Genomic DNA, 15,818 nt, shown 5'->3' with positions numbered 1-15,818 from the left:
GCTTTTGATTTAAAAACTGAATCATCAAATACATAAGCAAGAATTAATTGGTCAGAATTGGGTGGTGACAGAAGTGCTGAAAACAAATAAGAACCCTTGAAGTTCCCATTGTGGCTCAGCAGTAATGAATGTAACTAATATCCATATGGATGCAGGTTCAATCCTTGGCCTTGCTTAGTGGGTTGGGGATCTGGCTTTGCCGTAAGCTGTAGTGTAGGTCAGATCCGGCCTTACTGCAGCTGTGGCATAGGCTGGCAGCTACAGCTCCAATTCGATCCCTAGCCTGGGAACTTCCCTATGCCATAGGTATGGCCCTAAAAATACAAAAAAAAAAAAAAAAAAAAAATTAAAAAAAAAATAAATAAATAAACCCAAACCAAAACACCAAACAAAAACAAATAAGGGAGTTCCCATCATGGCTCAGTGCTTAACAAATCTGACTAGGAACCATGAGGTTGTGGGTTCGATCCCTGGCCTTGCTCAGTGGGTTAAGGATCTGGCATTGCCGTGAGCTGTGGTGTAGGTCACAGACGTGGCTCGGATCCTGCGTTGCTGTGGCTCTGGCATAGGCCAGTAGCTACAGCTCCAATTGGACCCCTAGCCTGGGAACCTCCATATGCTGTGGGAGCAGCCCTAGAAAAGGCAAAAAGACAATAAATAAATAAATAAAGACAAATCAGAACACTGTTACTCAAAATTGCAGTTCTAGACCTTACTTGTTGTTATTAACGGATTGATTTTTAGTTTCCCTGAATAATAACGAAACTCTATAAGTAAGGCATGAAACACTTTCTATTATAATAAGCACCCAATTCACTAGAATTGAGAAGAAAAAAATCACCTTGCTAGGTGAACATATATAAATGATGAGCATTTTACTTCAGTGATTAAGTTCATGAAGGATTATAGCAAGATAGAATATTGGTATAGAATAATGCAGATTTTCAGTTTTTGACTTTTGTTTTGCTTTCTTTTTCTTTATTTGGCCATGCCCATGGCTTGTGGAAGTTTCTGGGCCAGGGTTGAACCTATGCCATAGAAACAACAGTGCCAAATCCTTAACCACTAGGCCACCAGGGAGCTCCTTCCGGCTCTTATTTTAAATCATAGACTCTTGAAGGATTCAAGAGTTTCCTTAGCACAGCTTTACTTTGTTGGTTACCACACAAGATATGTCACCTTAAAGACTATTTAATTCTTCTGCCTCCCTGACAAGCTTCAGTAGGTAATGTGTGTAATGCCCATAATAAATGTTTGCAGAAAAGAAATAACCTTTTTTGAAATTATAAAGCACTATAAAAACATTGTTTATTAAATGATCACAATGAACACTTCTGCTTGCTGAGAGTTCACATTATCTTAATTTTCTCAGCACAATTAAAATTCAGGTATTTTTGTGAATATTTACCCTTTAGCTGCATCTACTATCCTGGTAAAACACCATGTGGAAATCAGACACCTTTAGCTATTTTCTGTGTGCTTTTTAAGAAATAGTGAGTTTTCTTGTGTGTGTGTGTGTGTGTGTGTGTGTGTGTCTTTTTACCTTTTCTAGGACCACTCCCGTGGCATATGGAGGTTCCCAGGCTAGGGGTCTAATTGGAGCTGTGCTTGCCGGCCTACGCCAGAGCCACAGCAACATGGGATCCGAGCCGAGTCTGTGACCTACACCACAGCTCACAGCAATGCCGGATCCTTAACCCACTGAGCAAGGCCAGGGATTGAACTCGCAACCTCGTGGTTCCTAGTCGGATTTGTTAACCATTGCACCACGACGGGAACTCCAAGAAATAGTGAGATTTAATGAGAGCCATAGCTAAGACTAGAATTCACCCTGTCTTACATGGAAATAGAACAATTATAACCCAGTGTGTGTATTTCCTCAAGATTAAGTATTATTTTTCTAGAATTTTCCTTTTTATTGTGGGAGTTGTGACCCTCAGAATGCTGCAAATCTGATTCCATCATATCAGATGGAATAACAGAATTTTAATAGAATTCTAGCCACGCCAGATTGCAGCTTGTGGTACACATTTTCCATAATTCTAAATGATCTAGAATTTAATTACATAGTTTTTAGCTGCTGAGGATACTGACTTCCTTTCTTCCTCCAGACAGATAGTGGGATTTAGCCATTGTAAAATAACAAGGTAAAAAGTGGATGAGAAAAAAGGTCTAATTCCATTTTGATCTTATCAGCACTTGTAAAGGACACATACAGGAACTGGAAACTGCTTAATGTGGAATTTGACTATTATCTGTGTTTCTCTTCAGCCTGTGAGAGTGTTTCAGTATTGTTCCTCTACAAAGTTAGTTCCTATTTCTCCAAGTAGGAGAAACCATATATTAAACATTTTCACTAATTTTAATTAAAAGCGCACCTTTTGGTAAGTCCCATTTATTGCAGCCAGTTCATTTTAACAAAATTACATTGACTTGTATATATTTTTATTATACTTACTTCTAGGTAGAGTGTTATGATTATGACAATGATGGGTCACATGATCTCATTGGAACATTTCAAACCACCATGACAAAACTGAAAGAAGCCTCCAGAAACTCACCTGTAAGTTGCATCACTCTCATTTGCATATACCCCATAGTTAGGCCCTGTATTTATTACTTCATTTTTTTCCCTTGGCATAACAAATAGTTTTCCATCGTTTACTTTATATTATTATGTGATGCTCTGAAATCAGTGGATTTTATTTTTTAGTAATTACATGATCCAAAATTCTTATATATTTTGTAAGAGTCATATTTACATTTATGTTTGGAGATTTGCTTTCTTTTGGCTTCAGACAGTATATATGGTTTGATTGAAAATCCTTCATTTTAAAGATCTGGCATTTCATTTGTCACAATAGTTAGTATCTCTGCTAGACACATACATGGGCTTGAATTGTGTACATTTATTCTCCTTTTGGACATGGTACAAATTGGTTTTTATCATCTGCTTGTGCTCCTTTCTGACTTGTCCTTGCTCAAGGAAAGGATAAAAGCATAGTTATGCTACTTCAAATTACATAATATTAAGCTGCCATCTAATGATACTAATTTGGTTAAGATCATTTGTCTGCCTTAAGTACATTCAGTCTATTAGCAATTATTTCTAAGAGTGTCTCTGAAACTTTCTGTCTCTAAGGCAAAGTGTCTAGAAACCATTCTGGAGTGTTTTATGAATAAAATTTATCAATTGTTTCCCCCTTTTTCCCTGTCTAGTTTGAATAAGTTAATTCTGTTTATAGCTTACTTAGAATAATATGAATTCTTTTCTACCTGCTTAGAGACCTGAATAATGCTCATGTAGGTAGCATTTGCTTTTGAAAATCCAAACATATGTTTTAAGAAGTAAGAGATTACAGTTAAGTAAGAAGGTCTTTTTTACAAAGTCATGTCAGTGAAGTGACCCAAAAAGAAAATACTGATAGTTTTAGATCAAAACTTAATTACTAAGTAAATAAATAAAACTTATTAGCTATTTGATCTAAGTAATTTGGAGAAATGAGTTTTGAATAAACATGGTGTGGCTAGAATTTTCAGTAGATTGTGTAGAGATCTCTAGTCCTGTCCCTATACCCTGGTCACAAACCCCAAGTACTAGAAATAGCAGAAGTGCTTCAGTGAGGTAGAAAAGCCTTTTCCAATCACACCTAAAGGTCTAAATGCAAATATTGAATCAGCTTTGTTTTTTTTGTTTGTTTGTTTGTTTTTGCTTTTTAGAGCTGCACCCAAGGCACATGAAAGTTCCCAAGCTAGGGGTTGAATTAGAGCTATAGCTGCTGACCTACACCACAGCCACAACAATGTGGGATCTGAGCCATGTCTGTGACTTACACCACAGCTCATGTCAATGCCAGATCTGTAAGCCACTGAATGAAGCCAGGGATTGAACCTGCATCCTCATGGATACTAGTCGGGTTCCTTATGGTTGCATGTGGAAATTCCTAGGCCAGAGATCACAATCGAGCCACAGCAGTGACAATGCCAAATCCTTAATAGCTAGGCCACTAGGGAACTCCCTTGAATTGGCTTCGAGTTAACAGTCTGAATTAAAACAACATGGAAAAATAGTGAAAATTTGAACACTTAAAGGAGGCTGCCTAAAAGAACTAAATAGAAGAAATGATCTGGATTGCTGTTTCACTGGTTTCAGTTTTTTGTTATTTTCCAGAATCAGTAAAGGACCTGCTTTTAGAAGATAGTGAGCCAGCAACTAACTGTATAATACTTTACGGGGCATGTAAAATACTCCTAAGTCAAGCTAACTTGATCTTTCTCCCCATGACAGAACGAGCTTTTTTTTTCCTTTACAGCCACACTTGTGGCATATGGAAGTTCCCAATCTAGGGGTCAAATTGGAGCTGCAGCTGCCACCTACACCACAGGCACAGAAATGTTGGTTCTGAGCTGCATCTGCAGCCTATGCTGCAGCTTGTGGCAACACCAGATCCTTAACCAACTGAGTGAGGCCAGGGCTCGAACTTGCATCCTCATGGACGGACACTATGTCAGGTTATTAACCTGCTGAACCTCAATAGGAACTCCAGGAAAAGCCTTTTAATATTGCTGCAGTGACAAGGATTACCCATTCTTGTTTTTCAAAGGCAGGGCATGTCTAATCAGCTCTGTGTTCTAAGCACTTAGAACCATGCCTGCCACCTGGTAGACACTATAAAAATGTGAATAAATGGAGTTCCCGTCGTGGTGTAGTGGTTAACGAATCCGACTAGGAACCATGAGGTTGTAGTTTCGATCCCTGCCCTTGCTCAGTGGGTTAACGATTCGGCGTTGCCGTGAGCTGTGGTGTAGGTTGCAGATGCGGCTCGGATCCAGCATTGCTGTGGCTCTGGTGTAGGCTGGCGGCTACAGCTCTGATTCCACCCCTAGCCTCGGAACCTCCATATGCTGCGGGAGCGGCCCAAGAAATGGCAAAAATAAATAAATAAATAAATAAACTAAAGGACCTACAAAAAAAAATGTGAATAAATGAGGTGAAGTAATGTAACCTTTCACCAATAAGAATTATGTTGAGGGCATTTCTGCATCTCTAATATTGAATAATTAATATACATGAGGGTGACAGACTCTGGCAAGATCCTGAACCATCAAGGAATTTCTTTAACATCACTTTGTTTTGTATCATTGTCTCAAACAATTTTTTTAAATGTTTCTTAGAAAATTAATAAAGACTCTATCTAAAGTATATAAATTGTTTTCTGTTAACCAGAGAGGTGACTTATCCAGAATTCATTGAATATCTCTTATTTTTAGGCAAGACTGAGAATTTTAGGGTATAACTTAGACGTGATTATACCCTAGCTATGGAAAAAAAAATAATAAAATGAAACTATTGAGAATAACATTGAGTATGTAACTAAATTGTATGTGGTTGTAGAAGTTTAAGAATATGGATGGAGATCAGAGAAGACTAGAACAGGAGTCGATGTTACAGAGGAGGATGATTGAGCCAAACCTTACAGATGGATAGGTAGAAAGAATGTGGAAAGGAAGATCATCTGTTTGGGAGAAGGAACTATACTGGGGAGAAGATGTAAGATATTAGATCTCTTTCTAATACACATTCCCAATGGAAAGAATATCCTTTGCTGCAAATTTTACCATAGAGTTGGGTTTCATATATTGCTGTTTTCTGATGATTTTTTTTTTTCTTTTATAAGCAGCATGTTTTTATCTGAGTAACAGCTAGGAATAATATTTCCTTTATTATTAAAAAAAAAAGATTGTTGATCAAAACCTTTAAGAAAATTATCCATGGAGGCAAAATTTATACTTAGGAAGTATTTTAAAAGGTACACAGTTTTAGAAGTGCCTTTTGGAAATGTCACCAATAAATATTTCACGTTTAATGTACTATGCAGTTGTTTCAGAGTTATATTTTGCAGTAGACCAACATCAGTAGTTTGTTTGATTCCAAGAGGAAAAAAAAGTCATTCATTTAAATTTACATTGGCATTTCTAATATCACTGGTAATAATGAACATTTTGTCTTTTCTTCCTACAGATTGAATTTGAATGCATAAATGAAAAAAAGAAGCAAAAGAAGAAAAGCTATAAGAATTCTGGAATTATCAGCGTGAAACAGTGTGAGGTCAGTTACTCCTGACCACTTATAGTGTAATGAGATCCCATTTTGAGTTCTATCACTTTGGTGTATATCAAACACTTTGTTTGAATAGTTGAAAATTACATGAGCATCTGGACACTTTTTTTTTTCTTTTTTGGCCACATCAGTGGCATATGGAAGTTCTTGGGCCAGGGATTGAATCTGCTGCTATGACCTACACCACAGCTGACGTGATGCTGAATCTTTAACCCAGTGCACTGGGCTGGGGGTTGTACCTGCACTATCACAGAGACAATGCTAGATCATTAACCCACTATACCACAACAGGAACTCTGACTCTTGGCACCTTTAGGGAAAAGGAAGGCGTAAGAAGTAGTAGAGGAATCTTTCTTTTTAAATTTTTATTTATTTTTGCTTTTTAGGGCAGCACCTGTGACACGTGGATGTTCCCAGGCTAAGGGGTAGAATCAGAGCTACAGTTGTCAACCTATACCACAGCTCGTAGCAACGCCAGATCCCCGGCCCACCGAGCGAGGCCAGGGATCCAACCCACATCCTCAAGGATACTAGTCAGATTCATTTCCACTGCACCACAACTGGAACTTCAAGAAAGCTTTCTTTTGAAAGTAACTTTACTTCCAAGGTTTGACAACTTTGTTTTTGTTTGTTTTTTAGGACTGCATGTGCAGCATGTGAAAGTTCCTAGGCTAGGGGTTGAATTGGAGCTACAGCTTCCAGCCTATACCACAGCCACGGCAGTGTGGGATCTGAGCTGCGTCTGTGATCTACACCACAGCTTGTGGAAATGCAGGATCCTTAACCCACTGAATGGGGCCAGGGATCAAACCTGAATCCTCACAGATACTAGTTGTGTTCATTTCCACTGAGCTGCAGCAGGAACTCCAGTTCTGGTTTGACAACTTTTTAGAAAAGGATAAAGAATATTAAAGTTTTTCATTGTCTTAGGAAGTATGAGGCACCACTGGTATTTTTCCAGCATGTGGAAGTTCCCAGGCCAGGGATCAAACCTGTGTCACAATAGTGACCAGAGCCTCTGCAGTGACAAATGCCTCCTTAACCCACTGAGCGACATGGGAACTCCCATAATTTCAAGATTAGATATTATTATGAAGGGGAAAAATCCAAGGGATTTCTTATAACAAACAAGTGGGAGTTTTTGTTTTTGTTTTTAAACTTGCTTATTATTAAAGCTCTCAATATATTAGACTCTTTTATTAGCTTCTTAAAACATGCAATGAGTGTGTTCCATCTCTACCCATTAATATCGTAATCTTAACATTGCTATATTATCTTTAAGTAAAATCTTAACAGATTCATTACATGTAGGGACAGGGATGCTTTATACTCAAATGCAGAGGTAGTTTCTGCATAATTATATCATGTGTTATTTGGTTTATTAATGCTTAAAAATGTGCCAAGAGAGTGCTTTGCTTCTCTTGTATAGTAGGAGAGTTTTAATTTTAAATTTACTATTTGCTTATAGATTACAGTGGAATGTACATTCCTTGACTATGTCATGGGAGGATGTCAACTGAATTTTACTGTGAGTAACACACTGAATTTTTCAAAGTAGGCAGTAACATGTTGCTTTTTCCCCCCTCCATTTTGCAGTGTTCTTTCCTTCACTGCCAAACTGTGTTGAAATTTACACAATCTATTGAATATAGTCTCCTCAGACAGCATGTCTACGTCCGTGCTAAAGCTTTTGGCCTTGTCGATAAGATCTGTACCTCCTGCAAGAAAGCAGATATGTACAAATCAGTGATTATCCTGCAGTAATTTAAATAATAAAAAAATTAGTCAAACAAACATACAGAAAACAAACCCTATGTCTAAAGTCATAGATGTAATATTTCATGATTTAAGATATCTGGAAAAATAGGAATAGCAGGTTGCTTCATGCTAAGGCTTTAATTGTTTAATTGTCTATAGAAATACCTATAGCCTCAGGCATTTGTTAGGAAAGGGCAATAGTAGGCTCCGGGATGAATATTTGTATTTCAGCATTCAGTGTTTGTCTTCCTGGATATCAAGCCGAGGCATTCTTGCCTTCACTTTAGTAAGGGCTGCAATTGTTATTTGGCAGGTGGGAGTGGACTTCACCGGCTCCAATGGTGACCCAAGGTCTCCCAACTCCCTTCATTACATCAGCCCCAATGGTGTTAATGAGTATTTGACTGCTATCTGGTCTGTGGGACTGGTCATTCAAGATTATGATGCGTGAGTATGATTCCACTGCCCAGAAAGGGCAGTTTCTGTACCATCTGCTGGTACTTTGATGTAGTTAATGGGATAAGGATGGTGGAGAGGAGTAGTTTTCTCTCTAAAATTTCTCTTAGCTTTTCTTTTCTGTTTCTCTCTTGGTGACAGGTTTAGCGTTCCTTTGACCTGTAATTTCTAGCTGTGATCAATTATAGTGTATTCTTTATAGCTTGCTTATTTAACAGCTGACTGAAGTTGGCAGGGCTTTTGTTTCTTTGATCTGGTTTCCTTGGAATTTACTCATTAAGGATATGTTATCTGTGTGGTTGAAGTCCAGATGACATGTTTTGGGAACACTTGCAGACAATATTTCTTAGCATGTCTATTTCCTTGGCAGTCACTGTCAAATTATTTTCTTTCTTCTTCTTTTTTTTTTTTTTTCTTTTTGCAGCCTCACCTGTGACATGTAGAAGTCCCCAAGCCTGGGGTCGAATCAGAGCTGCAGCTGAGACCTGTGCCACAGCCATAGCAACATGATATTTGAGCTGCATTTTGTGGCAACACCAGTTTCTTAACCCACTGAGTGAGGCCACAGATTGAACCCAGATCCTCACAGAGACACTGTCGGGTCCTTAACAGGAACTCCCAAATTATTTTCCTTTTTTCCCCTTTTTTCTCTTTTTTGACCTCCCCTCGGCACATGGACTTCCAGGGCCAGGGATGAGATCTCAGCTGCAGTTGTAACCTAAGTCACAACTGCAGAAATGCTAGATCCCCAACCCACTGTGCCAGGCTGGGGATCAAACCTGTGTCACAGCACTCCCAAGATACCACTGATCCTGTTGCACCACAGTGGGAACTCCCCTAATTATTTTCTTAATGGTGACTTTCAGCAAGTTCTGAAGAATAACTTGATGTAATTGCTATAAAATATTTTCAATAGATTCTCAATGGATAGATTTTTTTCTTTTTCACTTTTCAGGGCCACACCTACAGCATATGAAGTTCCCAGGCTAGGGATTGAATCAGAGCTGCAGCTGCCAACCTATGCTGTAGTCACAGCAGTGCAGGATCTGAGCCACATCTCTAATCTACACCACAGTTTAGGCAATGCCAGATCCTTAACCCACTGAGTGAGGCCAGGAATTGAACCTGCATTCTCATGGATACTGGTTAGGTTTATAACCACTGAGCCACAATGGGGAACTCAATGGATAAATTTTGAATAAACTTAAATGGGGCCTGTTGAAGGTTTACTAAACAATATGAAAAAAATCTGCATTAGAGATTTTTTGGGATCTGTCAGGGCACAGTATAAATTTTCACTTGTTTTGACCTATTGTTTTATGATAATGTACACATTGATGGAGCTTTTCATTAATTTGTTATGACATTTAAAGAAAGGAAATTTTCAGGCAAATGGAAAAAAATCTAAAGCAAGGGTGGCAGTTCCAATATCAGCCTAGTAGAATTGAAGGCAAAACTCATTAAATATAATTTAAAAATTACTTTAGCATTTTCCTTGTGATGCAATGGGTTAAGGACCCAGCATTGTCACTGCCAAGGCTTAGGTCATGGCCATGATGCAGGTTTTATCCCCAGCCTGGGAACTTCTCCATGCCACAGGTACAGCTGAAAAAAAATTTATCTGATAGGATACTTTGTTATATAATCCAAAATGAAAATGTAACAGTGGACATGTCTAGTAACAGTATCAAAGTTTTTCACTTGAAAATAGCTAGAAATATAAAAACTTCAAAGTAACACAGTAGTGACAAAGTAATGGGACTCAGATGAAAGTTGAAAATTTACAAGGTTACTTTCTCAGACTGCCTTCTGGAAGTTAAAACTAAAGATTAACAAAAAGAAAATTACCACATGGAAATTAAAAAACAACAACAAAAAACTCTTAAGTAGTTCTTAGATCAAAGAGAAAATCAAAGTGTAGTAACAGACTATTTAGAAATAAAGGGTAATGACAGGAGTTCCCGTGGTGGCGCAGCGGTTAAGGAATCCGACTAGGAACCATGAGGTTGCGGGTTCGGTCCCTGCCCTTGCTCAGTGGGTTAACGATCCGGCATTGCCGTGAGCTGTGGTGTAGGTTGCAGACACGGCTCGGATCCCGCGTTGCTGTGGCTCTGGCGTAGGCCGGTGGCTACAGCTCCGATTCAACCCCTAGCCTGGGAATCTCCATATGCCGCGTGAGCAGCCCAAGAAATAGCAACAACAACAACAAAGACAAAAAAAAAAAAAAAAGAAATAAAGGGTAATGACAGAGTTCCCGTTGCGGTGCAGCAGAAACCAATCCAACTAGGAATCATGAGGTTTCAGGTTTGATCCCTGGCCTCGTTCAGTGGGTTAAGGATCTGGCGTTGCTGTGAGCTGTGGTGTAGGTCACAGACATGGTTCAGATCTCGCATTGCTGTGGCTGTGGCCAGGGCTAAAGCTCTGACAGACCTCTAGCCTGGGAACTTCCATATCCTGTGGTGTGGCCCTAAAAAGTAGAAAAAAAAAAAGAAAGAAAGAAAGAAAGAAAGAAAGAAAGAAAGAAATGGTAATGAGAAAACTAAGATTTGTTCCTATCTTTATAGAGGAAAATTTCAGGCCTTATGTGCTTTTATTTTTAAATAAGAACTGAAAATAAATGAACTGGCTTCTCAAGAAAAAAAAAAAAAAAAGAAAGAAAGAAATAGGAAGAAAAAATATAGAAGTAGTAGAAGATCCCATGTACATGTTAGCTAATTATATGTTAGGGAAATTTTTAAATACTTTCCATATGATATTCATTTAATCCTCCTTAGCTGTGAGATAGGTGCTGTTATCATCTTCATTGTACAGATGAGAAAACCGAGGCATATGGGGTAAAGTAACTGGTCCAGGGTCACTTAACTGGTGACTGGCAGAAATAGGAATAAACCTGGGCTGTGTGGCTCCAGAGATGGTGCTCTCATGCCCTGTGCTGTACTTCCTCTAAATACAGAATGTAATCCTCAAAGATTTTGAAACCAAATTCATGGTTAAAAAGTGGAAATGTGGTTGGGGGGGAGGGATAAATTAGGGGTTTGGGACTGATATATGCACATTACTATATATAAAATAGATAAATGACCTACTGTATAGCACAGGGGAATCTACTTAATACTGTATAATAAGCTATATGGGAAAAGAATCTGAAAAGGAATGGATATATATACATGTAAAGCTGATTTACTTTGCTGTACACCTGAAACTAACACAACTAAGTCAACTATACTCCAATAAAATTTATTAAAAAAAACCCCACCAAATTAATACATTTGCTGAAGAGATGATTCTTTACAATAAAACTTAGCAAACCTTTGGCAGTACTGACGCCCAAGAAAAAGAGAAAGCGTGTAGAATATTAGTAAAGAGACAGAGACTATAAGCGTAAGTTTTGGGAAAAAAACTTTGCAAATTATATTTTAATGTTCTTTAAAACCTTATGCTATTAACACTGGAAAATCTAGATTAAAGTATGACTTTTTAGAAAGCTGTAAATTGCCAAGTTTTCTTTTTTTTTTTTTTTTTTTTGTCTTTTTGCTATTTCTTTGGGCCGCTCCCACGGCATACGGAGGTTCCCAGGCTAGGGGTCGAATCGGAGCTGTAGCCACTAGCTTACACCAGAGCCACAGCAACTCGGGATCCGAGCCGGGTCTGCAACCTACATCACAGCTCACGGCAATGCCGGATCGTTAACCCACTGAGCAAGGGCAGGGACCGAACCCGCAACCTCATGGTTCCTAGTCGGATTCGTTAACCACTGTGCCAGGACGGGAACTCCAATTGCCAAGTTTTCTGAAGGAGGCAGAGAACCTGAATAGACCAGGAAGTTTCTAAGGAATGGAGTGGCTGGTCAAAGAGCCTCTTAAAGGCACCTGCCAAGACAATTTCATACACAAATTCTAGCAAACCTATCAGGAATAAATTCACACCTAAGAGAATCAAGTGAAAAATATTAGAAAGCAGTGAAAATTCAGAAGGATGGTCAGAAAAAATTTAAAAATTGGGAGTTCCCATGTGGTTCAGCAGAAACAAATCTGACTAGCATCCATGGGGATGCAGGTTCAATCACTAGCCTTGCTCAGTGAGTTAAGGATCTGGTGTTGCCATGAGCTATGGTGCTGGTTGAAGGTGTGACTCAGATCTGGCGTTGCTGTGGCTGTGGTGTAGGCTAGTGACTACAGCTCCAATTCAACTCCTAGCCTGAGGACCTCTATATCCTATAGGTGTGGCCCTAAAAAAAAGACGAAAAATACAAAAACTTTTAAAATATGTAAAAATAAATGAAAAATTGATAGTTTTTCACTGACTAGCAATAATCAGTTGAAGAAATTATAGTGGATAAAAGATCATAATTCAAAATTGTGAAATAAAAATGAGAAATATAGTAAGAAGTCTAGGATCTTTAGTGAGGGAAAATTACAAAATTATACTGAGGGATAAAGAAGGAAACGTGTTTAAATGGAAAGATATGCCCTGATTCTAGATAAGCAGTATCAAAATGATGTAAAATATAACATTCCTCCCTATATTAGTCAATTTAATCAGAATTGCAGTGGAGCTCTGACAAAATCATTTTTAAAATTTTCTGGATGGTAAAATGAACCTGAACAGGCAAGAATATATATATTCTTTGTGTATGCAATATTATATATTAATATATATATTATATATTAATATATTGTGTATGCAATATTATATATTAATTAAAAGTATGGGAATTCCTGTTGTGGCTCAGCAGGCTACGAACCCAACATAGTGTCCGTGAGGATGTGGGTTCAATCCCTGGCGTCACTCAGTGGGTTAAGGATCTGGCATTGCCTAAGGCACAAGTATGGCTCGGATTCCATGTTTCTGTGGCTGTGGTGTAGGCTGGCAACTGCAGCTGCAATTCGACCTTTAGCCTAGGAACTTCCATATGCTGCAAGTGTGGCCCTAAAAAGTAAAAAAAAAAAAAAGAAGAGTGTATGTGAATTTAGTATATGATAGAGATGGCATTTGAGGGAAAAGGGGTTGTAAAAGCTGTCAAACTAGACAGGACCTGAATTTGGACCTCTGGCCTCATACCTGTGTATGTTAGGATGCCACTCTGCATAGACTATAGACAAAATTGCTTAATTGGATACTCCAGAACAAAGTGGTTTAACAGAGGTTTCTGTCTCTTATGCTGTGTGTCTAGAGATAAGTAGTTCAGGACAGAGAGGGCAGTTCTGCCATTCTTTGCTACCACCCTGGGTCCCAGGCAGCCTCTGTGATTTTCATCCTCTCTAGCCAGTGGGAAGAGGATAGAGGCACTGAGAGTGGGTGTGTTTTCCTTTTTGGGGTGTGGTTAAGAAGTGGCTGACAAATGACTCTACTCACATCTCCAGTCAGAACCTTCCTGACCATTGCCAGCCCAGAGAAGCTAGAGTGGAGCTAGTGTGGTCCTTCATAGCCCAGCACATCCATATGTAAAGAGGGAAAGAATGGATGTTGGTGAAGAGTAGCAGCTTCTGCTTCGAAGCCTACTCCAAGGAATTACAGGTTTAATATCAGAAACAAACTTTGAAAGTCCTAGGAGAAAATATATGTAAATCATTTAAAATATTGCAGTAAGGACAGTCTTTAAGAAAGGCAGAGAAGGCAAAAATCATGAAAGAATGTTTGTGTGTCCACATTCATTAGCATTAATAACTCTAAAAGGGAAGCTATTGTAAACAAAGTTAAAGACAGACTATCAACTGGGGAAATATTGTGACATATATAATAAGTTCTAAATGCTAAAAGAACCATTAAGAATTAATATAAAAAAGAATATCCCTAGTATAAAAATTAGTATATTCATTACAGTGTTTTACATAGCAGGACATTGGGTGTCTATCAGTTAGAGGAGAATATTTATACCGTGGAAAACTTAGCAGCCACTCACACGATGTTATATATTCTGGTCCATGATTATCTCTAAACCGTTGGGGCCAAATATTCATACATTTTGTTGAAGAAATGTGAGAGTTTTATAAGTGTGAAATTTGTACCATGTTTCTGTGGCCAAATGTATGAATATTCACGTTAAGTAGCATAAATAGAGGCTATAAATAATCTCTTGTCAGTTGAGGTCAAGTTTTACTGCCAAATGAGTATTTTTGTAAACGAATGAAAAACTTGTGCTTTTTAAAACTTTATGGTTTTTTCTTCTTTTTATGACTGCATTTGTATCATGTGGAATCGGAGCTGCAGCTGCTAGCCTATGCTACAGCCATAGCAACACTGGATCTGAGCCGCATCTGCGATCTATAGCATGATCCTGGCAACACTAGATCCTTAACCCATTGATTGAGGCCAGGGATCCAACCTGCATCTTCAGGGGTACTATGTCAGGTTCTTAACCCACTGAACTGTGTTGGGAACTCCTTTATGGATGTATTTACACATTTATTTAACTGAAGTGATATATAGCATGTAAGTGAAAAGAGCATGTTATAAAATATTAATGTAAAGTCCATTTTAATAAACATATATAGACACTTTTCTCCTTCAATGCATATAAAAATATTTTGAATGAGAGTTGCCACATGACTAAGTTCTCTCTGGTGGTTATTATGGCTAATCTTTGTTTTATTTTTATATTTTTCTAAGATTTAAACTTTTTAAAAAATAAACTCATGGGAGTTGCTGTTGTGGCTCAGTGGGTTACAAACCCGACTAGTATCCATGAGGACATGGGTTCAATCACTGGCCCCACACAGTGGGTTAAGGATCCAGCATTGTGGGGAGCTGTGGTATTGGTCACAATTGCGGCTTAGATCCCCTGTTGCTGTGGCTGTGGTGTAGGCTAGCAGCTGCAGCTCCAATTTGACCCCTAGCCTGGAAACTTCCATATGACATGGATGAAGCCCTAAAAAATAAAATAAGCTCACACTAGTTTTATTACAAGTAAAGATAAAAGTTGAAAAAAGTGATCTTTTGCTTTTCTCACATTTTCTTTTCAGTGATAAGATGTTTCCAGCTTTTGGTTTTGGAGCTCAGATTCCTCCTCAGTGGCAGGTAAGAGGAATTATCATTGTGAAGCTTTGCCCCCAGCAAAGTCATTCAGACCTCATCAGCCTTTCTTTCATCTTTTGACAGGTTTCACATGAATTTCCAATCAACTTTAATCCATCCAATCCCTACTGTAATGGTAAGTTAAAAATAAACATGAAGATTTTAAATTGAAAGCCTCACTAGTCTTCATTCCTTTTTTTCTCTGTGATTTAAAGCTACTCAAATGCCTTCTCTTTGGGACATAGTGAATTTTCTGTTTTGTAAAGCAGAAGGATTTTATACCAAGTTAGTGGTTCCTGTAGTAGTGATAATAATGCAAATCACTATGATGGTGATGAAAATTGCAGGCTAAATTCTTCTATCTTAAGAGGTTTAATAGAACAAAAGAATTCTCAATCTTGAGGGTAGATCAATAAGAATAATCATATTTTCACATATAAGTTGATTTTAAAATAAACCTTCAGTAAAA

The 15,818-nt window shown here is 38.2% G+C and overlaps 1 protein-coding gene across 50 annotated transcripts in view; it reads left to right on the top strand.

Moving 5' to 3' along the window:
- The window catches only part of CPNE3 (copine 3), a 69,060-nt gene that overhangs the window by 40,862 nt on the left and 12,380 nt on the right, over nucleotides 1–15,818 (top strand). For all 50 annotated transcript variants that reach the window (XR_014843040.1, XR_014843044.1, XR_014843046.1 and 47 more), the window contains 6 exons: nucleotides 2,465–2,563; nucleotides 6,023–6,109; nucleotides 7,590–7,649; nucleotides 8,193–8,326; nucleotides 15,298–15,352; nucleotides 15,434–15,485. Coding sequence is in view for 26 of the 50 variants with exons in the window: in XM_021089156.2 (XP_020944815.1) it covers nucleotides 2,465–2,563; nucleotides 6,023–6,109; nucleotides 7,590–7,649; nucleotides 8,193–8,326; nucleotides 15,298–15,352; nucleotides 15,434–15,485 (487 nt within the window). In the remaining 24 variants the exon portion in view is untranslated. The remainder of the gene's footprint in view (nucleotides 1–2,464; nucleotides 2,564–6,022; nucleotides 6,110–7,589; nucleotides 7,650–8,192; nucleotides 8,327–15,297; nucleotides 15,353–15,433; nucleotides 15,486–15,818) is intronic.

This window comes from Sus scrofa, chromosome 4 (genome assembly GCF_054392235.1).
Source record: "Sus scrofa isolate SSC_HxYL_T2T_F1_AM1 chromosome 4, Sscrofa_HxYL_maternal_Yorkshire_Landrace_v2.0, whole genome shotgun sequence".
NCBI classification, from domain to species: Eukaryota; Metazoa; Chordata; class Mammalia; order Artiodactyla; family Suidae; genus Sus; species Sus scrofa.
This window is presented reverse-complemented; position numbering and strand designations above follow the sequence as displayed.